Here is a 25,970-nt window from a genome sequence, read left to right as displayed (position 1 = left end):
TTCTGAAGAGAATGTGAAACCTGATGAAATTAAGAATCTTGCTCAAGTGGTACTAGAGAGTTTCAGTACAAACATCCTTCACAGTTGCAGTGTGGCTCTCTCTGTACTTGGCTTTCTCTACGCATTTTCAAGTCTCTCCTCATCTCTGACCTCTGAAAAAACTATAATGTCAAATTACTGAACTTTGTTTTCCTGGGTGTACTCTCTACCCCTTGTTCTTTAATGTCTTAATTTCACTTGTCAGATCAGGAACTTCTTGGTTCTGTCATGAGTATTTCTTGGGCTGGCCTAACATTTCTCTTGAGGACCAGTCATTGATTTGTGTTTCACGTATTCCATATGTTTTCAACCCTGCTTATTTTAGTAATGATTCTGATTGCTTCTTTTCTTTGATCTGCATTTTTGTTTGCTCTGCTTACTTTGTTCTAGGTATACTAAAACTTTTGCTAGCATCTTGAATGTACTGGCTTAATGGGAGGAAGATGGAATTGGTGAAGAGAACATAGTATTTGAATTCCAAAGGCTTTCATCTATCTCAGTATTAGCAAGTCGCTGTTCTGAGCTTCAGTTTTTCTACTTTGGAAGGGGAATACTTGGAAATACTTTGAAAAACACTAGGCCCAATAGGGATTTTTTTTTCTTTACATAACTATGTTTTTTTGTCTCTCTTCTTTGGTTTCTTATAACTGGGATGATTGAACATAAATGGATACATCCTTTGTAAAGTGTGTACCAGCATATAGCTGTTCCTTTCATGCTATTGAGTAACATTCCCCTTGTTGACAGTTTTATAACTATATTACAAGTTAATAATGTTGGATCAATGAAAGACATGTAAAGATACTGTCTTTACCCAAGTACAAGCTAAGAAGTCATACTAATAAGCATAAGAAAATAATAAAAGTAAAGGTAGAATGAACTGGAGTGTGTATAAGATTTTTGATGGGTGGTATTTTTTCCATTGTAAACAGTCATTATTTTTCATTTGCCAGACATCTTTTCAATACCTGCTGTATGAAGGTAGGGCTACCCAAGGAAGGTCTGGGAATACTGATGATTAAGAGATAATACATTCTCTTGAGACAAATACCAATACAGTCTGCTGACTACTCTGTTTAGAGGAAAGGCTGAGATGATGTTGGAACAAAATGAGAACCATCTAGAGGGTTCAGGTGAGTTTTAAAAAAATTGTTATAAAGGTGGTGTACAGAAGTCAGGTAATGATTGCACTTCTTTTTGGACAATGTCATACCTTTCCTTGCTCTCTCGCACTTTTTCCCTTCAGGTGAACTGTTTTTAAAGCATGGGCTTTTGCTTAGTTTTGGAGGATGACTAGTAAAAATGGTCAGAATGGTAATAGCAGTCATTGAGGTGGATAGAGCAAGTGTTCAAAGACCTCCAGGAGGTGTGTGCTTTCAGATTGAGAAGGAGGAGCCTTTACGAACAAAGAAATGAAGGAGATTAAACTGAATAAAGGATGTTATAAAAATGCGTTTTTAAATACTCAAAATAAGTGTGTAGCCAACTTTCCTTGTGAAGTTATAGTATTAAAGTTGATTTGTCCCTAGGCTACTATGGACATGACAACGTTTTCCTTTTTCTCCTGAACTGAACCCAAGGAGGGTTCTGGACATTGCCCCTCTGGCTGGGGGCAGCTTTAGCAATAAGAGAACTCATGACTAGTGCAGAGCTGCACTGAAGATGAGCAGGGTAAATGCACCCTGTGTATGCATGCGGTTGCTTCAGGCTGGTCTTCCAGCAGCACCTTCAGTGTAGCCAGATAGAGCTCATTCTCCTTGGTGTTTACTTCTGGAGACTTTCTTGGTGGACCTGGAAAAGATGAAGGTATTTATAATTACGTTCCTGCAATGACATCTGGAAGTCTTTATTGAAGTAACTGTTAACCTGTGCCACACAGGTTTATCAGCTTCCAGTTTTTCTTTTGAATTTCTTCACTTGCTGCTGTTGCCACTTCCTTCCCCTTTTCCTCTTCCCGTGTTTTCTATTCTTTTTTCTTTTTAGCCCTGTTGCAGAGGCACTCAGAAAGTAACCCACTTGTCACAACTTCATATTCAGAGATACTTAAAAATTCTAAGTTCCTAAGTTGCATAAATTTTTCTCTCTGTGTGTATGTATATGTGTATCCTGTACTGACAGAAGGTCAGTCATTTTCTTAGAGGATATTTATAGAAAGAGATTCTGGCAGTTTACTCAAGACAGTATAGGAGGAAGTGTCTTATTTAATAAGTTTGATGATACTACCCTTCTTAAGAATAAAGTACAGAATGGAGTATATCTGTGATTTTCTGACTTTGTTCATATAAAGCAAATGTTCTGTGTACTTTGTATTTGTAAATGGTAACAGGGATGGGAAGGAGCTTGATTTGTAAAAAGAGGGTGGGTTTCCTGGTTCCAAAATTTTGCTGCTGGAGATGGAGAATAAATGTACTGCTTTACTATGTTTATTTCTTCTGCTTCCTATGTATTTGAGTATTAAGTTATTGAGAAGAATGGTTGCTTGTCAACATTTTGGTCCTGCTATGGTTTGAGTTATCAGTTGGGCAGAAAGGGGCTTCTGGTAAACAGAATTTTGGGAGTTCAAATTTCAAACCAACTGGAGACTGAAGTTTTAGTATGGACTAATAAAAGGCTTTGTGATTGAGTTAAATCGTTTGTTTCAGCAGTTCTTTTCAGCCAAGTGCGCCGTCAGGTGGCTCTGTGGGATTCCTTCATTACACGTAGGCAGTTGGTTTCTGCTTTGGCTGTTGGAATGCAAGGCCCCTTTTGTAAAAGATAAGGGGAATGGAGGATGTAATTATCTTCTCTCTCATTGATTAGTGTTATCTGACATTCAGGTAACATTGGATTGTTCTTTGTTTAACTCTTACCCCCTCTTTCAACCTATTTCCTACAAATTTGTCTTCCCTTATTACTGGCTTCTTCAGTAGCCAAAAAGTGCCTTTGGCACACAACAAGCTGGCTTGTTCCTGTCACCTCTGTGGGTAATGTTTTTGCAGAGTGCTTTCCTCCTAATCCCATTACCCTATATGTATGGGAGATTTGCTCCATATCAGTGCCTCTATTCATATTTCCGCTAAAGTAACTCTTTAGAAAATGAAATATTTTGCTGGGTACTGATGGCTCACACCTAGCTACTACTCAGGAGGCTGAGATCCAGGGATTGCGGTTTGAAGCCATCCTTGGCAGAAAAGTCCCCATGACACTCTTATTTCTCAATAACAGAATTTAGTTGTTTTTTTTTTAATTGTTGTTTGGTTTTGCTTTTTGCCAATCCTGGGGCTTGAACTCAGGGCCTGGGCACTGTCTCTGGCTTCTTTTTGCTCAAGGCTAGCACTCTGCCACTTGAGCCACAGCAACACTTCTGGCTTTTTCTGCATATGTGGTGCTGAGGAATCAACCCAGGGCTTCATGTATATGAGACAAGCACTTTTACCACTAGGCCATATTCCCAGCCCCAGAGGGCTAGTCTTGAGCAAATAGAGCTCAGGAACAGTGGCCAGGCCCCAAGTTCAAGCCTCATGACAGATGGAAAAGAAGACATAGAAAAATAAATATTTTATCTGTCTTGGCAATACTGAGGTTTAAACTTAGGGCTTCATGGATGCTAGACAGGTACTCTAACATTGAAGCCACAACCCTATCCCTTTTATTGTTTTAATAGGATCTCATTTTTCCCTATGCCTGGCCTAGACTATGATCCTTGTAGTTCTGTATTTCTCATGTAGCTAGAATGATGTGTGTACCACTATCCCAAGCTTTTGTTGTTTGAGATGAAGTCTCCCAGCTTTTTGCCCAGGCTGTCCTTGAACTGTGTTCATGTGGAGGCAGGAGGATCTTGAGTTTGAATTTGAAATCAGCTTGGGCTACGTAGTGAGACTGGGGGCGGGAGGGGAAAGGATCCTCCTGGAAAGAAAATGGTCCCACCTATATATTTAGCTTTCACTCAAGGCTTGGTGGCACTATCCCTTGTCTCTTAGCTTTTTTGCTCAAGTGTGGGGTTCTACCACTTGAACCTATAGCTCTACTTTCAGCTTTTTAAAAACTGGTTAATTGGACATAAGAGTTTTACAGACGCTCCTGCTTGGGTTTGCTTTGAAGTATCATCCTCAGACCAGCACCTTTCTAAAAAGTTCTCACACAAAGTTTAGACTCAGCTCTCTGAGAATTCAATATCAAGGCCAGTCTTTATTCTTGAAACAGGTCTTCTGTGGATATAGCCAACCTCGCCCAAGTTCTAGTTCCAGTCCCAACTCACTGTAACCCAGGTTGGCCTCAAGTTTGAAACCCTACCTACCCCAGCCTACTCACTGAGTGTTGGAGTGTTGGAGTTACAAGCCTTCACCACTACTCCTGGCTTTCAAAGACAGTTCTTAGTAAATGGGAGTTGGCAAGTGTATGGCACTTAGTTTATTAAAGTGTAATATATTTTAGGCTTATAGGTGAATTTTAAAATCAAGCCAAGCACTGGCAGCTTACGCCTATAATCCTAGTTATTCAGGAGGCTGAGATCTGAGGATTGTGGTTCAAAGCCAGCCAGGGCAGTAAAGTCCATGAGACTCAGAAAAGGCTGAAAGACCGGTGCAGTGGCTCAAGTGGTAGAGTGCTAGCCTTGAACGCAAAGAAGATCAAGGACAGCACTCAGGCCCTGAGTTCAGGCCCCAGGACTGGAAAAGTAAGTAAAATCAATTCTACCTGTGGTATTTCTGCACCAGATCAAATGTCCTTTATGTATATATTCATCTGAGGCTAATCAGGTAGAAACATACTTTCTAGTAAAAATAATTAGCTTAATTCTGCACAAGTTTTGCTAAACTAATTCATGAAGATTTGCTCTTTGGGAAAGCTACAAATAGTCCTGTACTTATATCCCAGGCAGGAATAGAGGAAGATCAAGTCTCAACTGAATAAGCCTGTATTTTGAAGTTTCATCTTTTTGATTGTGTACTTTTAATATTTAAAATAGTAAGTTGGGTACTGGTGTCTCATATGTATAATTCTGGCTACGTAAGGGAGGAAAGACTGCACTTAGAGGTCATCCCAGGCAGAAGAGTTCTCAAGATCCTATATCAAAAAATGACTAGCAAAAAATAGGACTAGAGATGTGGCTCAAGTGGTAGAGTACCAACCTACCAAGTGTGAAACTTTGAGTTCAGATTCCAGTTCCACAAAAGGTAAGTAAGTAGTTGGGTGCTGGTGGCTCACACCTGTAATCCTAGCTTCTCAGAGGCTATGATCTGAGGATCATGGTTCAGAGCCAGCCAGGGCAGGAAAGTCCATGAGACTCTTAATCTCCAATTAACCACCAGAAGTGGTGCTGTGACTCAAGTGGTAGAGTGCTAGCCTTGAGCTGAAGAGGTCAGGGACAGTGCCCAGGTCCAGAGTTCAAGCCCCACAACTGACAAAAAAAAGTAAGTAAATAAAAATAAAATACTAAGTGCACATGCTTTAGGTGTTTTGAAAAGCTGCTTGAGAAACTGAAGCAGGAAGATTGCTTGAATCCATGACATGAGTTCGACTAGTTTTGTCAACAACATAAGACCCCTATCTGTAGGAGAAGAAAAGGAGGGATACTAAAAAGCACATATGTAAGTTGAGATGATAACAAGCATATTAACTAAGCATTTTTTGCTTTAAAAAATAAGTGCTGAGTGCCAGTGGCTCATGCCTGTAATCCTAGCTACTCAGGAGGCTGAGATTTGAGGATTAAAGTCCGTGTGACTTGTTATCTCCAATTAATTACCAAAAAAGCTGGAAGTGGCGACGAGGTTCAAGTGGTAGAGCACTAGCCTTGAGCACAAATCTCAGAGACAGTACCCAGTTCCTGAGTTGAAAGCCTAGGACTGGCACCAAAAATAAAAAAGGAAAAAGAGATGATGATATTTGGCTTCAAACCTGTGAAAATACTTTCCTAGTAGTTAGCATTAAGCCTGTTGAGGTGTAAATTGATTTGGTTTCCTTATATGTTGTTTATGTGTGTATGAATGTATATATATATATGAATGCATATGTGTGTATGTGTTTGTATGTATCTGCATAAATATGGAGAAGGTTGTATTGTCCAGGCTTGTCTTTGGTACATGAGCCCAAGCAGTCCTACCTCAGCCTTCCAAGTAACTTGGTCTACAGGTGTGTTGATCATCACACTTATCCTTAAATCTTTCTTTAAAAACATTGTTTATTTCATTTATTTTTTCTGAGACCAGGACTTGAACTCAGTATGTAAGTGTTTTCTTTCTCTCCTTGACTGGCATTCTACAACTTGAACCATGCCTCCAGTCTCTACGAAATGTATGTTAATTATACAAAATAGCTGCATACTTTATGTTTAATATGTGCATGCAATATTCTCTCTTTTTGTCTTTCCTTCTTTATGCTGGTCCTTTTATGCCAAATAGTCTACTTTTTAACTTTCTTTTTTTCTCTTTTTTTAAATATCTAAACTCCAAATGCCAGAGAAGCAGGCAATATGTCTTCTTAAGTCCAACATTTTTCATTTTACATGACGATATCTAATTCCATTCTTCCACAAATATGTAATTGCTGTCTTCTCTCTTGTATATTCTTTATACAGTTCATTGATTGATGAGCACTTAGGCTGATTATGTAACTTGGCTGTTGTGAACAGTCCCACAATAAACATGAGTGTGTGTTTCTTATATATCAGCTTTGATTCCTTCAAATGTGTGTACATGTGTGATTTAGCAGTATCACTGTTGGTTCTGTACTTAGCTTTCTGTGGATTTCCATAGTGCTTTCACAACTTTATGTTCCCATCAACATATGTGTGGTTCCTCTTCTCTTGCATCCTTATTAGTATTTGTTGTGGCTTTTTTGTTTTGTTTATTTTGTTTTCTTTGGCGGGAGGGGGTTTAGAGCCAGAACATTTATTGTATAATCATTGAAAATTTCAAGATGAGTTGGAAACTCTAACTGCCACCTCTTAGTTTGGATGGTATTTCTTCACAGAATCTATCAAAACTTGCAATACACAATTTTTAGTGCGTCATTTCATTCGTCCCATAGTATTTTGTGCATTAGTATTTGGCATTCCAAGTATACTTTATCTTGTGCTTTGCAGGGTGGCTGCACTTACCATAAATTGACTTCTGAAGGTATTAGGCATTATAGCATGGTGACAGCCTAGGATATGTATGTGTCTTCTTAAGGTGATGTTCCCTTGGGCATCTATGGAGACCAAAAGGCTCTTTACCATTCTGATTGGAGTGAGATACAACCTAAGTGGGTTTTATTTGTTTACTTTTTTGTTTGTGTGTGTCATTACTGGGGTTTCAAATCAGGGCCTTGCACTTGTTCATTTTGCTTGGTTGGTACTCTGCCAAGTTATTTTGGAGATGGAGTTGGAACTGGCTTTGAACCACAGTCCTTTAGATCTTAGCCTTCTCAATAGCTAGATTGATCTAGCTATTAATTGCAACCGATTACAGATGTGAAGCTCCTGGTGCCCAACTGCCTGGTGCTGTTTTACTTTGCATTTCAGATCTCAGCCTCCTGAGTATCTAGGATGATAGGAGTAAGCCATCAGTTCCTGGCTTCCTCTAGGCTCTTGTGTTTGGGGCATAGAGTTCTTTATTTTATTTACTTTGCATTGAGTGTCTTTTCATATATTTATTGGCCATTCTTTTGAGAACTCTGTTGAAGTTATTTGCCCATTTATGTATTGGATGGACTTTTTGTGTTTGTTTTGCGTTCTTTACATATTTTGACATATGAGTGGCTGTTTCTACCATTCTGTAAGCTCTTTATATGATAATTGCCTTTTTTCTTTTTTCATTTCTTTACAGTCAGAGTGATGTACAGAGAGGTTACAGTTTCATACATAGGGCAGTGCATACATTTCTTATCCAAATTGTTACCTCCTTCCTCATTTTTCCCCTGTGTTCCCTGCTCCCTGGTAACTGTTTCTTTTGCTGTGCAGTAGCTCTTAAATTCTTTTTTTTGCGGGGGCGGGGGGCGGTGGTGGTCCTGGGGCTTGAACTCAGGGCCTGGACTCTGTCCTTGAGCCTCTCTGTGCTCAAGGCTAGCACGCTACCACTTGAGCCACAGTGCCACTTCCAGCTTTTTCTAAGTAGCTTATTAGAGATACTATATGGTATAAGTAGGCAATTTAAACCACCTCCATTACATTTCCAAACCACCATCTTTAATACACTTGTTCTTATCTATTCTTGTTCTTGTTTATAAATAATATTAAAATTAAGTTTGTTAACAATTTTATTGCATGTGTTTATTATAGAGAAATTATAAAACATATAAAAAGAAAAAATTATCTGGCTAGAAATAATTACTAAACAATTACTAAAATTTTCTTATAGCTTTTTAGATTTTTGTATATACATATGTTTTACATGTATACATATATTAATGTGTGATAGTGAATAAAGTTATTTGAATTTAACATCCAATTGATGATGAGGATTTGGTGTAATGTCACTCATTTGCTCATTTAATGACTTTTCTTGAACAGTTTGCACAACAGATCACATTCATAGGCTGACAAGTTTTACATTGACTATGTTCACAAGAGATTCTGCTTTTAGCTTTCTTATAGTGCCTTTGTCTGGATTTGGATTTAGGGTAATGGTGGCTTCATGGAGTAAATTAGCAAGTAATTCTTGTGTTTATGTTTACTGGAAGAGATTGTAGAAAATGGCATAATATCTTTCTTTAAATGTTTGGTGCCAGAGAATTAATCTGTTTTGAAAGGTTAATGATTATTGATTTATTTTAATAGTTACAGCTTTATTCAGATTTCCTGTGGCTTGTATAAGTTTTAGCAAGCTGTATCTTTTAAGGAATTGTTCAACTTCCTCTAGCTTTTTTTTTTTTTTTTTCTTGTCAATCATGAGGCTTGAACTCAGGGGCTGGATGCTGTCCCTGAGCTCTTTGCTCAAGGCTAGTGTTCCAATGCTTTGAGCCACAGCACCACTAACGGTTTTCTGGTGGTTAATTGGAGATAAGAGTCTCATGGACTTTTCTTTTGTGGTTTTCTGATGGTTAATTGAAGAGTCTCATAGACTTTTCTTTTCCACAGGCTGGCTTTGAACCTCAGATCTCAGCCTTCTGAGTATCTAAGATGGTAGTAAGACATCAGTTCCCGGCTTCCTCTAGGCTCTTATGTTTGGGGCATTAGAGTTCTTTATAGCATTTCTGTATTATCCTCTTGAGGTCTCTGATTAGTGTCTTTGTTCTGTTCCAATCTAGTGTTTAAACTTTACATAGTTGTGCAGCTACTTTGTTTTCATTAGTGTAAACAATTTTTTCTCCATATCTTTGCTTTTTATGTGTATGCATCTCTGTATTTAAAGAGGGTTTCTAAGTTAACAACACATGGTTAAGTATTCGGTTGTTTTTTTTTAAAAATCTATTCTGGCAATTGTAAACTGGCATATGTAGATCATTGACACTTAAAATGCTTATCAGCACTATTAAATTAGGATCTATCACATTTACTGTTATTTTTTATTATCCTTTCTTTGTTTCTGTCTTTGTGTGGTACTCTTCTGCCCCCCCCTCTTTCTCTCTCTCTCTCTCTCTTTCTCTCTCTCTCTCTCTCTCTCTCTCTTTCTCGTCCTAGGGCTTGAACTCAGGGACTGGGCACTGTCCCTGAACTTCTTTTGCTCAAGACTAACAGTCTACCATTTGAGCCACAGAGCCACTTCCAGCCTTTTCTGCTTATGTGGTACTGAGGAATTGAAGCTAGGGCTTCATGCATGCTAGGCAAGCAATCTACCACTAAGCCACATTCCCAGCCCCTGCTTGTCATTTTTAAATTGAATGTTTTATATATTTCTATTTTTTCTCTTCTTAGCATATCAATTGACTGATCTACAAAATATCACATAAATATAAAATATACCAGGTAGGTTCTCAGAAATATGAAAACAGATTTAAATTGTTCTTTAATAGCTGTTTGGCAAATAATATTTTATCCAAGTGTTAATTTTGTATTAAAGTGATACTTTTTTCCATTGTAGGAGATTTTTAAACCTAAAGACTATATTGATCATCAGAAGGATAAAGTTGCTTTAACTTTGGCTCGTCTAGCCCACCATGTTGAAGTGGAAAAACAGCAAAAAGAAGAGAAGAATAGAGCATTCAGGGTATATGTCTATTTTAATTGATGTTTCATTAGTTCATAACTATTTGTAATAGAGATGCAAATAGAAGCCTTTAATTAAGGACTTAGGATTGAATCCCAGTTTATCAAGAACTCTAGATAGCTCCTCAAATTTTTATTAATACATAATGGTTTTTACATGTCTGTTTTTAGCTTATTTCATTCTTATATGCATGTAGAGGAAAAAGAAATGACAGAACTAAAGAGACTTTTGTCGTGAGGAATTATAAACCCTGGGTTTCTTTTTTCTCTTGCTGCCAACCCTGGGGTTTGAACTCAGCCTCTGTGTTCTGAAGCTTTTTGCTCAAGGTTACCACTTGTACCACAGCTCCACTTTTGGCCTTCTTGTTAGATGCCAGACTATTTAAATAATAACTTATAAACTATAATAATTACTTAAATAATAATAGTATGCAAATGTGTATATATGTATATACCTGTTTTCCTCTTTAGAAATAGTTGCATAAAATTGGAAGTTATTCTTTGTTTTGCCTTGTTTAATTCAGTTTTGTGAGCTACTAGTGCCAAAAGTATATTCACATAGCATTGAAAATTGTAGTATTTCTAATGCTGTCCACTAAATGTACTTGTAGTTTATTTTTTAAAAATCTATTGTTGGTAAAAATAGGTTGTAGCAATCTTTGAACATGCCTATCCTGAATCTTGAACTCAGGACCTGGGTGCTGTTCGTGTGCTTTTGTGCTCAAAGCTAGTGTTCTCCCACCTTGTGCCATAGCTCTGTTTCCAGCTTTTTGGTAGTTAATTAGTGATAAGTCTCATGGACTTTCTTTCCTGGGCTGATCTTGAACTGCTATCCTCATATTTTAGCTTCCTGAGTAGCTAAGATTACAGGAGTGAGCCACCAGCACCCAGCATGAACTTTTATTTTGATGAATGCTTATCTTCAATAGATTTCTAGATATAGAGTGCTGGGGATAAAGAGAATCAGTAGTTTGTGATCTTGATGTGTTAAAATCGTTTCTTGAAGAAACCAGTCCTAATTATTAGTCAACTGAGTTCTTTTCATAATATTGTTAGGAAAAATTGGATTTTCAGCATGCTCATGGGTTACAAGAACTGGAATTTATTCGAGGACATTCTGATACAGAAGCAGCAAGACTGTGTGTGGACCAGTGGCTAAAAATGCCAGGTATTATTATTACTTCAGTTTTTGAAAGTTTTATCAAGGATTGATTTTAGTATAGCAAGAGAAAGTAAGGAGTAATAGAGAACGGAAACATTTCCTTGTCGTGTCTTCAACATGGGAACTAGACTCCCAGGTACTCTTTAAAGATTACATTAACATTACTGAACTTCATAATAGTCTTAGAGCCGGAAGAATGTTCATTTCATATAAACATACCAGGTATTGAAAGCCTCCTACCCCCATCTTTCTAGTGCTGGGATTAACTATACTGTATCAAGTATTAAGTATACTATATCAAGCTATAACCTGCTTGATCTATTTTTCGGGTACCTTTACAGTGGGGCTTATTTACATAAATCTTGCTACTTCCTAATTTTATTTTATTTTTTTGCCAGTCCTGGGGCCTGAACTCAGGGCCTGAGCTTCTTTTTGTGCAAGGCTAGCACTCTACCATTTGAGCCATAGCGCCACTTCTGGCTTTTTCTATATATGTGGTGCTGAGGACTCGAACCCAGGGCTTCATGTATACAAGGCAAGCACTCTACCATTAGGCCATATTCCCAGCCCCATTTACTAATTTTAAAATAATTTTCTCTACATTATTTAATGGAAAAGTTTAGACTAAATGTTGTCTTTCATGTGGGAGAGCTCAAGATATGGTGGGGGGTGTGTGTGTGGGGTGTGTGTGTGTGTGTGTGTGTGTGTGTGTGTGTGTGTGTGTGTTCCAGCACTTGCTTAGAGTATTGAAGGCCCTGGGGTTGATCCTCAACAGCATACATAGTCTTGAAAGCAAGACTAAAGTATGATCAGTGCTGTCCTATCCCTTTCCTTTACTGTCTGAATACGTCTATATGAATTTTGATAGTTAGAAAGTATCATTTCCCCCATAAGGACTAAAAGCAGTTAAAACCTTAAATGTGTGCAACTGTTTTGGGATTAAGAAACTAAGTTATATTATTGGAAAAGTTTTCATTTGGTTAAATGTTAGGGCTTTATATGTACTGTCATGAAAATACTGTGGTAAAATAGTCAAGGAATTTTTGTGAAACACTTCACAAGAGATATTAATAAAAGAAGCAGTAAAACTACCAGTGTGTCAGAATCTTCCTGACAGGTTTGTAGTTTTTTGTTTTTTGTTTTGTTTTTTTTTTGCTAGTCCTAGGCTTTGAACTGAGGGCCTGAGCACTGTCCCTGGCTTCCTTTTTGCTCAAGGATAACACTCTGCCACTTGAGCCACAGCGCCACTTCTGGACATTTTCTATATATGTGGTGCTGAGGAATTGAACCCAGGGCTTCATGTATATGAGGCAAGCACTCTTGCCACAAGGCCATATTCCCAGCCCAGGTTTGCAGTTCTTTTCTTATACAGCATAACTAAAATTTCCATCATATGTCAGATGTTGGAATTTTCTTGAGGACAAAATTTACCTACAGGACAAACAAGTAGTGGATGGAGGATAAAAAGAAATTAAGAGATAATTATAATTGTATAAGGGAAAAAGAGAAAAAAAGAATAGGGAAGAAATAACAGTAAGTAAAACTCGGCTCTATGTTCTATAGATTTGTTATTACTGAGATCTGCACTAGTAGATGGTTGGGGCTGATCAATCAAATGGTTAGATTCCTAAGGAAAAAAAACCATACCCTCCTTGCTTCCCTGCCCTCTTTATTTCTCACTCAGCTACACTGAATAACATAATTGTTCATAGAGCACAGCCCCTCTTTAAGTTAGCTCAACCATAAATTACAGTTATTAAAATGATAAAAATTGGGAGAAAAATATTTTTACCATCTCAGAGTGAAATGAAGGAAGCAGAAGTTTAATTTTCTAATACAATTAGCCTTTAATATTTGTTGTTTGGATTTTTAGAATTTTTCTCACCAGTAATGTGATTTGGAGATATTAAAGGACATTTTTGTCAAATTACTGCTAAATAATAACTACATCATTCGTAAGAGAAATTGTAAAGAGTTATAATTAGGGCCCAACAGTTAATTTTCATTCTTTTTTTTTTTTTTTTTTTTGTCAGTTATAGGGCTGGAACTCAAGGCCTGAGCACTGTCCCTGAACTCTTTCTCTTAAAGCTTGCACTCTACCACTTTGAGCCACAGCTCCTCTTCTGGTTTTCTGGTAGTTAAATGAAGACAAGAGTCTCATGGATTTTCCTGCCTGGAATGGCTTTGAACTGTGATCCTCAGATCTCAGCATCCTGAGTAGCTAGGATTACAAGTGTGAGCCACCAGCGCCCAGCTTGTCATAATTTTGATTACTAGTCCAAAGGACAAGTATATAAAAAAATTAACATAAGAATTATATTCTCCTGATGTAGGACTCAAAATAGGCACAATTAATTCTGGAACCAGGAATTCATTTCGAAAAGGAGGACAAATGCAGAAATCTGAGAAGCCAATTTCATGCCCTATAATGCAGTGTAACAAGGAATTTGACAATGGACATCTTCTCTTAGGACATCTGAAAAGGTGACTGGGGTATTCTGAGTGGTTAATGCTGAGGATGAGTGAGTTAAAAAAGTAATTTATGTACTTATTTTTGTTTCCTGTGGTGTTCAGGATCTAATTCAGGGCTTTGTGTATGTAGGTAAAATTCTGCAAACAACTGAATATGTTAATTGAAAATTTAATCTACCTTTTCTGTTACTTTCTTTGTATTTGAAATTCAAGTATTTTTGTTCTATTTTGATTATCATTTAGATTTCCTAGAAGGCTTTGATGAAGTTAGATTTTTCCAGTGATACTTTGTCTTCTTTATGGATATAGTTTGTATTTTTCTTTAATATATCTCATAAAATTTTGTACAGACTTTTTAATGTGGAAATGCAGTTTGATTTGTTTAGCGAAATCCAGCCCCATAAGTACTAAATTTCAAGAAACAGGTATTTGGTTTATTCTACAGACGTTAATAGGGCACTGAAAGATAAATACAAGAGTAAACAAATGTAAGCAAAAGTGAAAATGTAGGCATGCTCTATCTGTAAAGTCTATCAATTTGCTGAGCTTTTTCAGAGGAGAAAATGAGAAAACACATCTTTTCCTCAGCTTTCCCTTCTGGTAGTTGAGAGATGGGAAATTGACATTTTAGGGCTCACGAAAGCTTGCTTTTATCTTTTCAAACTCTAGAGGAGCATAATGTGACAAAAGTTTATTCAGTGGTTAAAATGAACATTTAAAATGATTAAAAAACATCTATAGGAAAAAGATGTGCCAGGACTATTTGTTCATTGTACTTTTGTGGTGCTGGTTTTCGCTTGTGCTTCGCAAGTGCTGCATAACACTGTGCTATATCCCCAGCCCATGTCCATTGTTGCAATATGAGATTATTATTGGAATCATTAATTTAAAACTAATTGTGTGTCTTCAGGAAATCAAAACAAAAAGGTTGAAAGATTATTGGAAGTTTATTAGCTTGGTAAAATATGATTTATAAATTCAATTCTATTTTACTGGATCTTGAGAGCTTTTTTGACATCGAAGTATTGTCACTGTGAGGGAATTGGCACTTAGAAGCCACTTAGTAGTTCTTGATTTGATGGACATTTATTTATTTGTTTGTTTGTTTGTTTGTTTGTTTGTTTGTTTTTGGCCAGTCCTGGGCCTTGAATTCAGGGCCTGAGCACTGTCCCTGGCTTCTTTTTGCTCAAGGCTAGCACTCTGCCACTTGAGCCACAGCGCTACTTCTGGCCATTTTCTATATATGTGGTGCTGAGGAATTGAATCTAGAGCTTCATATATACGAGACAAGCACTCTTGCCACTAGGACATACTCCCAGCCTGATGGATATTATTTAGTAATTCATTAAAGAAGTGCAGAATGTTTTGAAAAAAGGGAAAGGAGAATGTGCTTATAGCTTCATAAATGAAACAAATAGTTCATCCTCTAGAATGTAGAATTTTCTAATGTGTCTTCTCTTTTCCTGAGTAGGTTTGATCATTCTCCATGTGATCCAACAATTACATTACGTGGACCTTTGGCCAATTCCTTTGTTTGTGTAGTATGTTATAAAAATTTTGTTACCCAGCAGCAATATAGGGATCATCTTTTTGATAAGGTAAGAGCATTAATAAGAGTAGATATTCTTCTTCGGAATAATCATGGAGTTGGTTGTAGTGTTTTTTTTCATGCTTAAGTTTAAAGTCACTACTGATGAATATATGGACAAAAATGGTTACCCTTGAAAAGAAAATCACTTGTACTATTGAATTACTTTGGGCAAATGGATTTGATAACTAAAACCAACAGTCCTAGAGATCACCATAGAAACCCTTTCATATAGTTGCTCTATTAAATTGCTTTGTTCAAGAGGCTGTAATGGTCACATGATGAGAAATTGAATCCATTCTTAACTACTTTACCTTCAAGTAACTATGTTACCATTCATTGTAGTAACAATTCCTTTATAAATGCTTCTATTAAGAAATACCCCTGGTACTTAATAGACTAGTGTGTTTTTACCATGTTTGTATATAATTAAAAACTATTTATATTGCAAAGTAATACCATCGCTTTGCAAAAACCATGAGTTCAACATTTAGGATGGTTAATTGGAGATGAATCTCATAGTTTCCTGCCCAGTCTGGCTTCTAACTACAATCCTCAGATATATGCTTCCTGAGTGGCAAGGATTACAGTTACTAATACCAGGCTTCCCATCGTTCTTTTTATGAGTGACTCACTGTCCGTAAACTGTTGATACAATTGTAGTTTGTGCTGAACCATCCACCTTCCTTAGAGTTTACTACATACTGAGCAGAGAATGCCCATATGGCTAGTCTCTGAACATCAAATCTCTGATAAACTTTCTTAGTAGGACACAGTTCACCTATGCTATTCTGTCTTGTTAAAAGAATTTGTGTCCTTTATAACTCCATTGAGGAAGTTTTCTTAGAATCTTATACCTGGTTTTCTCTATACTTCAACTCATTTGCTTTTGCCCTGTGCTGGCTTTATCTTTGTGTGCTTATAGTAGTTGCAATGGTGAAAGCAAGTGTCTGTTTTGTCTTGTGAGCTGTCTACAAAACCATTTCCTCAGGATAGTCTTGGAGACTTCCAACACAGGTGGTAATGTGGGATTTCTGACTTGATACTGGTACCAGGAAGTCAATATAGAACCATTATAAAGAGGACAATACAACATGATAAACATAATTACTTACACCTTTAGAATTGAAAGTACTTAATCATTCTACAGCATTATTCTTCTATTTCCTTTTTTGGGGCACCACAAAGATTGAGTGGTTTAGAATGGTAGTAGTATTCAGAGTAGATGGAAGGATGCATCGATCAGGACACTAGCTTAAGTGACTTGTAGTAACTTAATTTCAGGATGATTAAATAAAGTTTGACTGAACTGATGGCACTTAGAAGTGAAGGCAAAGGTATACTAGGGAAAGAAATGATGGGGCTAGCTATTGCCATAACAAATGGGAAGTTTGAAAACAAGGGAGAGAAAAGGGTACAAGAGAAATAACATTTTTTGTTTTGAGGTAGGGTTCCATTTTGTAGCCCAGGCTAGCCTTGAATGCACAGTCTTCCTTCCTACATGTACCTCCTGAGTGCTGGGGTTATAGGTGTGTACCACAATACCTGGCAACTTTCAATAATTTTTAAAGCATTTTTAGATCACTAATATGCTCCCATTTTCAGAACTATAGTTCTTTTAGGACCTATTTCCTTAATAAATTTGAATAAGTACTTTAATCTTAAAATTCTTTCATTTGTATTTTCCCAAATGTCATTAATCTGTTCAGTTTAGTTTTTGTTTTGGAAACAAAGCATACCATTAGAAAAAGAGTGCTGTGATCACATTTATGCATATGAGTGTATATAAGAAATGAAAAATACAAATTCAGTGTTATTTTATGTTTATTGTCAAAATTTGTTTTAGAGAAAATTTTAAATCATATGTGTGATAGTTAGGATGAAAGTTCCACAGATTCACACCTGGAAGAAAAATTTCATGTTTAAAAAGAACAATACAGGGGGGAGGGAGGGGGGCATGAGGGACAAGGCAACAAACAGTACAAGAAATGTATCCAATGCCCAACGTATGATACTGTAACCTCTCTGTACATCAGTTTGATAATAAAAATTTGAGAAAAAAAAAAAACAATACAGAACCTCACTCAAAAAATAATAAATGGAGGGGCTGGGGATATGGCCTAGTGGTAGAGTGCTTGCCTCGTATACAAGAAGCCCTGGGTTCAATTCCCCAGCACCACATATATAGAAAATAGCCAGAAGTGGCGCTGTGGCTCAAGTGCTAGAGAGCTAGCCTTGAGCAAAAAGAAGCCAGAGACAGTGCTCACACCCCGAGTTCAAGCCCCGGGACTGGCAAAAAAAGTAATAGTAATAATAATAAATGGAAAATGTTGAAAGTTACCCTTTAAAAATTCAGTATTTTAACTCTCTATAACAATTTTCCCTTCTGTTTTAGGTAGCTGCAGATGATACACATAGCAGCAGTCTTCTGCCTCAGATTATTCAGTGTTTTGCATGTCCAAGTTGCTTTCTTCTTTTTAGCAACAAAGATCAGTGTTTGAAGCATATGTCTGGAAAGAATCATTTCCATCACAGTTTTAAACTGGGTGGTAGGTTAATATCTCTTCTGCTAATATATACTTCTCAGATCATTCTTGTTAGTTTTGGAACCATGAGTGGGTCTGTCAGATTTACTTTACAATTCTTTTTGAAACAAAGAGTAAATAGAAACTTAGGCAGAAAAGATTTAGCACACTATTTTTATTATAGTCTATAATACCTGGGATATTGAGTGTTCCTTTGCATTTAAGACTTACATTCTTAGTATGAAACATTATTTGTATAATATTTAATTATATAAACAGCTATCTTCTCTCAGTCTAACTGATGCTGAGAAGAGAGATGACTTGGTAAGCATGGTTTCTTTTGTCTTTTAGATAACAAGCCAATGGCGGCATGTCCAATATCATTTCCATCTTTTGCAAAGAAGCTTTTGATCTCTCTGTGCAGAGATGTTCCATTTCAAGTCAGGTGTGTGGCCTGCCACCAGATGCTGCGCTCACACATGGAGCTTACTGCCCACTTCAGGTCTGTGCAAGTCTTGTCTTAGCTGCTGAATTTGCACTAGTACGAAGATGCCACGGATGCTTCTCCATCTACACTTTCTTGTGTATGTGTGTGTCTGTTGGTATTGAGGCTTGAACTTGAGGTCTGGGCACTGTCCCTGAACTCCTTTTGCTTAAGGCTATCACTCTTCTACTTGAGCTGCAGCTCAAGCTTTTTGTGGTTAATAAGACATGAGTCTCATAGATTTTCCTACCTGGGATGGCTTTAAACTGTAATCCTCAAATCTCTGCCTCCTAAGCAGCTAGGAATACAGATGGGAGCTACTGGTGCCTGGTACCTTTCTCTCCTTTTAATGAGAGAATACACATTTTCCTGGAAATTCACCAAATTTAGCAGTGAGAGGCATTAGAGACCTAAATAGAAGTGATATTGCTGTGAATACCAACTAACAGTTGTAATTGTTGTATATGTTGTCCAAATAAGGGAGGAGAGGGTTAAAGTAGTACCTTGACTTTAAGATAACTAAAAATAATATACATTTGAAAATGAATTCTCTAAAAGATTCCAGTGGATTTTGTTTTGTTTTTGTAATGGATTTTTTTTTTCAGCAGAATTTGGACTTTGGGTCTTACACTTGCTATGCAGGTACTCTACCGCCTGTAAGGCTTTAGTTATTTTTCTGATAGGGTCTTGTACTTTTCCCTGGCTCCAATGTTAGACTGTATCATCCTAATTATATGGCCTATGTAGCTGGGATTACAGGTGTGAGCCATAGTGCCTGGACCATAAAGGAGTTTTCTTCTTTATTATAATCTTTAAATAGTTGTACAAACAGGTTTCAATTGAACCTGTCCATTTATGTGTACAATTCATTTTGATCTGTGTCACCCATTTTTTGAGACAGAATCTTACTATGTTGCACAGGCTGGCTTTGAACTCATAATTCTTTTGCTTTAGCCTCCCAAGTGCTGGGATTTCAGATGTGGCCAGCCAGTAGACATTACAGTGGAAATTTGACATTAAGTAGGGAGGATAGTAAATTACATTCTCAGTTCTCAGAAGTTTATAGCACGTGACAGTAGTGTTTATGCTTCCACTCGACACAATTTGAAAGCAAGACCCAGGGATTATTTCATCTTATCTGTATATGCTTCAGGTTAGAGCAATAAATGATAAGGACACTTCTTAAAAAATAAAACTTTAGGACTGGGAATATGGCCTAGTGGTAAAGTGCTCGCCTGGTATACATGAAGCCTTGGGTTCGATTCCACAGCACCACATATATAGAAAAAGCCGGAAGTGGTGCTGTGGCTCAAGTGGTAGAATGCTAGTCTTGAGCAAAAAAAAACCAGGGACAGTGCTCAGGCCCTGAGTTCAAGGCCCAGGACTGGCAAGAAAACAAAACAAAAAAACAAAAAATAAAACTTTAGTCAGGCTGTGGTAACTCACGCTTATAATCATAGCTACTCAGGGAGTCTGAGATCTGAGAATCACAATTCAAAGCCAGCCTGGGTAGGAAAGTCAGTGAGACTCTAATCTCTAGTTAACTAAAATTGAGAAAGTAAAGCTGTGGTCCAAAGTGGTAGAATGCTAGCTTTGAGCTAAAACGCTCAAGGACAGGGCCCCGCCCTCAGTTCAAGCCCATGACTGACAAAAATAAAAACAAATAATAGAAACCTAATAGTTTCCTAATATTTAGTACTTAATTTAAAAAGTATCTTTCAGTGCTTATGTATTGTTGGTTGTTTTTAAACTCTTGTCATAAAAAAGCAGAGATGGTATATTTAGAATATTCTTAGGTGGTTTTGTTTTGTTTCGTTCAATTTAGGGTTCGTTGTCGAAATGCTGGACCTGTAGCTATAGCTGAGAAAAGCATTGTCCAGGTTGCAGAAACATTCATATTAAGAGGTTATTGTCCAACTTGCAACCAGGTCTTTGTTGATGAGGCCAGCACACAAGCCCACAAGCAGAATTCAGGACACAGAATCCGATCCATTAATTCGGTAGAAGAATCAGTCTTACTTTATTGCCACAGCAATGAAGGGAATAATGCTCCTTCTGACTTGAATTTGCTGTTAAGTCAACCAAAGTTTTCATCACTTAAACGAACTATGTCTATTAAAGAGTCTAGCTCCCAGGATTGCAGTGCCATTCCAAAGAAGAAGATGAATATAACAGATAAAAGCCATGAAGGTGTGGTTTGTGTTCATAATCCTGTGTTAAGAGTTAAAGCCTGGTTTTGTGAATGCAGTCAGCGCTTCCTAAGTGAAGATGCAGTGGAAAAGCACGTCTTTTCAGCAAACACCATGTGTTACAAGTGTGCGGTCTGTGGAAAGGTTTGTGAAGATTCAGGGGTCATTCGTTTACACATGAGTCGGATTCATGGAGGAGCACATTTAAATAACTTTCTTTTTTGGTGTCGAACATGTAAAAAGGAGTTGTTAAGGAAAGAAACAATCATGGCACATGTGACTGAATTTCATAATGGGCACAGGTATTTTTATGAGATGGAAGAGACAGGAAATGAACCTTTGCCATCATCCTCTTCAGTGAGTAATTTGACTTCTAACAAACCTCCACCTATCACTGTTGCTGATCATTACCCAGCAAATAGCCCTCCACGGGGCAAATGGCAGTGCCGAATTTGTGAAGAAATGTTTGACTCTCATGAATGTGTGAAACAGCATTGCATGTCTCTGTCAAGTCACCAGTTTCATAGGTACAGCTGTAGCCATTGCAGAAAGACTTTCCATAAAGTTGAAACATTATACCGACATTGTCAGGATGAACATGACAATGAAGTCAAGATTCAATACTTCTGTGGACTTTGTGATCTTGTCTTTAACGTGGAAGAAGCATTTCTGAGTCATTACAAGGAGCATCACAGCATAGATTATATGTTTGTGTCAGAAAAAAAGGAAACATCAATTAAAACTGAGGATGACTTTGAAGTAATAGAGACCAGCAACCTGTTAAGCTGTGGTTGCCATGAGAGTTACATCTGTAAAAACAACAGAAAAGAGGATCATGGTAGATGTCTGCAAACCATGTTAACTAAAGGGATGCTGTGGTTTCGCTGCAGTTTGTGTTCAGCAACAGCACAGAAGTTGGCCGACATGAACACTCACCTCCATCAAGTGCACAGAGCAGAAGGGAAGGCTCCAGACGAGCAGCAGTATGTGATCAAGTGTGGCATCTGCACCAAAGCATTCCAGAATCCTGAGAGTGCCCAGCAGCACTTCCACAGAAAGCACAGCTCCTCAGAGAGGCCCAGCACAGTTCTTGTCAAAGCAGAAAAAGGAAGCCCGGGCAAGCAGGCAGTGGGTGGTTCAGAATGTTCAGATGTGGAGAATGGAGCTGAGGATGGCCTCAGTGGTCAGAATATAGGTAAGGCTTTCACAATTGTGCAGATTTCACATATTAATACGTGACCAGGAGCAGATACTTATAAAAGGAGTATGTAATCAAATTAGGAAATACTCTGATTTTTAAGAAAAAATCTGATCCAAGAGCAAACTATCATGTGCAGATTTGGATTTCATGAAAAGACTTACATACAGATGAATGTGGTATATTTTTAGACTTTAAAAAAAGGATGTTTTTAAGAAAATTTTTACTGAATTTATGTGATGTTTCTTATTCTCAGAGGAAGAAATTGAACTGCCAGATTTGGATTACCTGATAATATCTTTTAGATTTAAACAAGAGAACTTTATAGAAAATTCTTACTAAAGTCATGTTATATCTCTTGTTCTCAGAGGAAGATGTTGAGCTGCCGGATTTGGATTACCTGCGAACCATGACTCATATAGTCTTTGTAGATTTTGATAACTGGTCCAACTTTTTTGGTCACCTACCAGGGCAACTTAACCAAGGAACGTTTATTTGGGGCTTTCAAGGTATGGTTAATAAGGACCATTTGAAACACCTTTCCTCAGGATATGATTCACTTCCAAAGGTTTCTTTGAACATTCCTATATAGAACATAGTCCAAGTAACCAACAAAAATGCTAGACAGAAGGCATAGATCAAGTGGTAGAACACCAGGTGTGAGGAAAAAGAAGTACAAACTTGAGGTCCTGAGTACAAGCCTCAGTACTATTAATGGGGAAAAAGCATAATCTGGACATGACTATGCATTATAGTTACTCTAGTAGAATATTTTTCTTAGTTCATGAATCTTTGGATAAAGATTTAAAAGAGTTCTTCAACACCTTCAGTGTACCAGGCACTATTACTGGTTCCAACATGATGAATGACTTACCAGGGCTGGGAATGTGGCCTAGTGGTAGAGTGCTTGCTTTGTTCATATCCAAGAAGCCATTGGTTCGATTCCTCAGCACCACATACATAGAAAAAGCTGGAAGTGGCGCTGTGGCTCAAGTGGTAGAGTGCTAGCCTTGAGCAAAAAGAAGCCAGGGACAGTGCTCAGGCCCTGAGTTCAAGCCCCAGGACTGGCAAAAAAAAGTTTGGGTTTTTTTTTTGTTTGTTTTTTTGGCCAGTTCTGGGCCTTGGACTCAGGGCCTCAGCACTGTCCCTGGCTTCCTTTTGCTCAAGGCTAGCACTCTGCCACTTGAGCCATAGCGCCACTTCTGGCCGTTTTCTGTATATGTGGTGCTGGGGAATCGAACCCAGGGCCTCATGTATACAAGGCAAGCTCTCTTGCCACTAGGCCATATCCCCAGCCCCTGTTTTTTTTTTTTCTTCTTTTTTCAATTACAGCACTAACCAAAAGCAGCTATAGCTCTTGAGCTTTGGTCGTTTAGCTGTAGGATTAGTGTTATTTTTAACAAGCCACAGCTGTTTCTTTAGTTCATCTTTGCTATTCATATGCGTGCAGCTCCATATCCCTCTAGAAACCATTAGCCCGCACCTCAGAAGTTCTGTGTTTTACAAAGGTTTTTTTGTATAGCATCTTATATAGCTCATGCTTTAGAATTGAGAGTAAAGATAGAAACACAATGACTGGGTAAATTAGCTAGTATAATGTTTTAATTAAGTCTAGCCTTGCTGATTTCTATCATTTCTACCCTCTTTCCAGCCTTGCTATACATGTGAAAACTAGAATTTTTACATTATAGGACGGCCCCATGCAAAGAATTTTGGCACTCATTATTTCCCTCCTCACCTTTTTTCTCTTCTCTTCCACTTGAGCCATGTTCCCTCTCTTCCCTGGCCTTATTTTGCTTTATTTTATTTTATTTTTTTAAGAGGAGTCCCAGTTTTGCCAGGGCCAGCCTAGGGTCACGATCCTCTTTTGCCTCCTGTGCAGCTGGGATTACAGACATGTTACACTATGCTCCTACTGCATTTATTATTTTTGACTCTGCTTCTTATCCTTGTGAGTTTTCACAAGATTCAAGGAAGTTGATCTGCTTTCCTAGGATTGTGAACCAGCATGTCTTTTCTGAAATTAATAGGAGGAAACACCAATTGGAAGCCTCCCCTCAGCTCTAAGGTCTACAATTACTTGAACAGGATTGGATGCTTCTTCCTTCATCCTCGGTGTAGTAACAGAAAAGATGCCGCTGATTTTGCAATATGTATGCATGTAAGTCACTGTTTTATTAAAAAAGGAAATGTAATATGAATCTAGGATCTACCTGGATCCTCTCCCCCCCATACTTGAACTATAGCGATAGTCTAGATGATTCTTCAGTATTAACTTGTGTATGACATCTTTTTCATGCATTGGGTTCCACCAAGACTATGAGGATGTCATAGTTCCATAGCATATTATTTATTGCCTTGCTCCCTACTTCTGATAGGCCCTCAGCTACCTAATAGATAAATTACTCTTTGATATTTATGTAAAATTTATGGAATAAATGATCAAGAAATGATGTAGGGCTGGGGATATGGCCTAGTGGCGAGAGAGCTTGCCTTGTATACATGAGGCCCTGGGTTCAATTCCCCAGCACCACATATACAGAAAACGGCCAGAAGTGGTGCTGTGGCTCAAGTGGCATAGTGCTAGCCTTGAGCAAAAGGAAGCCAGGGACAGTGCTCAGGCCCTGAGTTCAAGGCCCAGGACTGGCCAAAAAAAAAAAAAAAAGAAAGAAATGATGTAGACTTGATGTATGCTAACTTCTCAGATTGAGAGGCACCTTAACAATCACTGTAGATTTAAACAGAATTTGTACGTAGATCTGCCTCTGTCATCTAGAGAAATGCCTGGCCTAGTACCAAGTTGATAAGAAATTTTCTGCTTAAAAGATTTTATGTCATACTGATGATGGAACTATGTACTCTGTAAGTGGATCCACAGTTGCTTAGGCTACAACAGATTGCATGGTGCTGGTGGCTCACACCTATAATCCTAGTTACTCAGGAGGCTGAGATCTGAGAATCACCAGACCAGGCAGATAAACCCAAGAGACTCTTATCTCCAATTAGCCAGCAAAAATTAAAAGCTGGAGCTGGAGATAGGGTTCAAGTAGAGTACTGACCTTAAGTGAAAAAGCCAAGTGACAGGCTAAGGCCTTAAGTTCAAGCCCCAGTACAAAAATGAAACAACAAAACTATACAATGTATCCTTTTCCCTCTTTCTTGTGCCAAGGTTGAATTACTTAAATTGCTTTGTGCATGTCTTCTCTGGTGTATTGTATATGTAAAGCCCTTCAATATTGCTGCCTTATGTAGAGGTCTCGTATGGACTTAGGTTTTTGCCTTTTCCTTTTTCTTGTGTGGTGCATAAAATAGCTTGTAATTGTTGGCATGTTGTATTTGATTGTGTCATTTTATTAAGATTAGAGCAAGGGAACAAACCTAAGATACCTTCCTAGGTATGTGTTTGTTGCGAAATAGAACTTGATTTGAAACTTGGGTTGATTTTGTCAACCTGTGCTATTTTTTATTACTTAGGCTGGCCGTCTTGATGAACAACTACCCAAGCAAATTCCTTTTACCATCCTCTCAGGAGATCAAGGTTTTCTGGAGCTGGAGAATCAATTTAAGAAGACTCAGAGGCCAGCTCATATACTAAATCCTCACCACTTAGAGGGAGATATGATGTGTGCCTTGTTAAATAGCATATCTGATGCCACCAAAGGTAGGCAGCTGCAGTCACAATCCAAACCACCCATGAAGAGGGGCTTCACTGCTGAGAGAAACCAATAAACTGCTGTCGACTACAAACTGTTGTCTGGTTATTAACCCAGCCCTTCATGTTCTCAATTCCCATCTTTCTTTTCATCATTTAATTTTGTTCTTCAGTGTTTCAGAAGAAAGATAATTCACAATAATTTTCCAGAGCCCTCTTTTAAGTCTAGTAGATGGAATCTGTCTGTCTATCTATCTATCTATCTACATATTTATTGGGTTGATATGTGTTAAAGCTCAGAATTCAGATCTTTGCTTTGTTTCTGAAATTTGAAGTTTTACCTTCATTTGTATTTTTAGAAATCAGAGTGCTTATTGATAAGTGAAAACCAGAATACAAGAAATAATGATATGGTAGCACCAAGAAACAATGCAAAAGTTCACTTCCAGGTCTTATGGTGACATTGTCACCTTGGTCCACCTGATCCAGTCCATGGAGGTGACACCCCTCCCTTGCTGCTGAGACTTGCCCTCTAGTCTCCACCCAAGGGAGAAGGGAG

The 25,970-nt window shown here is 37.9% G+C and overlaps 1 protein-coding gene across 3 annotated transcripts in view; it reads left to right on the top strand.

The window, feature by feature from the left end:
• Window positions 1–25,970, top strand: part of Znf451 (zinc finger protein 451) — a 51,347-nt gene that overhangs the window by 17,426 nt on the left and 7,951 nt on the right. The window contains exons 4-14 of one of the 3 annotated variants that reach the window (XM_048347566.1): window positions 10,017–10,142; window positions 11,198–11,309; window positions 13,637–13,787; window positions 15,247–15,373; window positions 17,759–17,912; window positions 18,240–18,390; window positions 20,198–21,756; window positions 22,016–22,042; window positions 22,155–22,268; window positions 23,790–23,920; window positions 25,234–25,420. In XM_048347566.1, coding sequence (XP_048203523.1) covers window positions 10,017–10,142; window positions 11,198–11,309; window positions 13,637–13,787; window positions 15,247–15,373; window positions 17,759–17,912; window positions 18,240–18,390; window positions 20,198–21,756; window positions 22,016–22,042; window positions 22,155–22,268; window positions 23,790–23,920; window positions 25,234–25,420 — 2,839 coding nt within the window. Of the gene's footprint in view, window positions 1–9,850; window positions 9,902–10,016; window positions 10,143–11,197; window positions 11,310–13,636; window positions 13,788–15,246; window positions 15,374–17,758; window positions 17,913–18,239; window positions 18,391–20,197; window positions 21,757–22,015; window positions 22,043–22,127; window positions 22,269–23,789; window positions 23,921–25,233; window positions 25,421–25,970 lie in introns of all 3 variants that reach the window. The other 2 variants (XM_048347567.1, XM_048347565.1) reach the window with 2 other exon arrangements.

This window comes from Perognathus longimembris, chromosome 6, assembly GCF_023159225.1.
Source record: "Perognathus longimembris pacificus isolate PPM17 chromosome 6, ASM2315922v1, whole genome shotgun sequence".
NCBI classification, from domain to species: Eukaryota; Metazoa; Chordata; class Mammalia; order Rodentia; family Heteromyidae; genus Perognathus; species Perognathus longimembris.
This window is presented reverse-complemented; position numbering and strand designations above follow the sequence as displayed.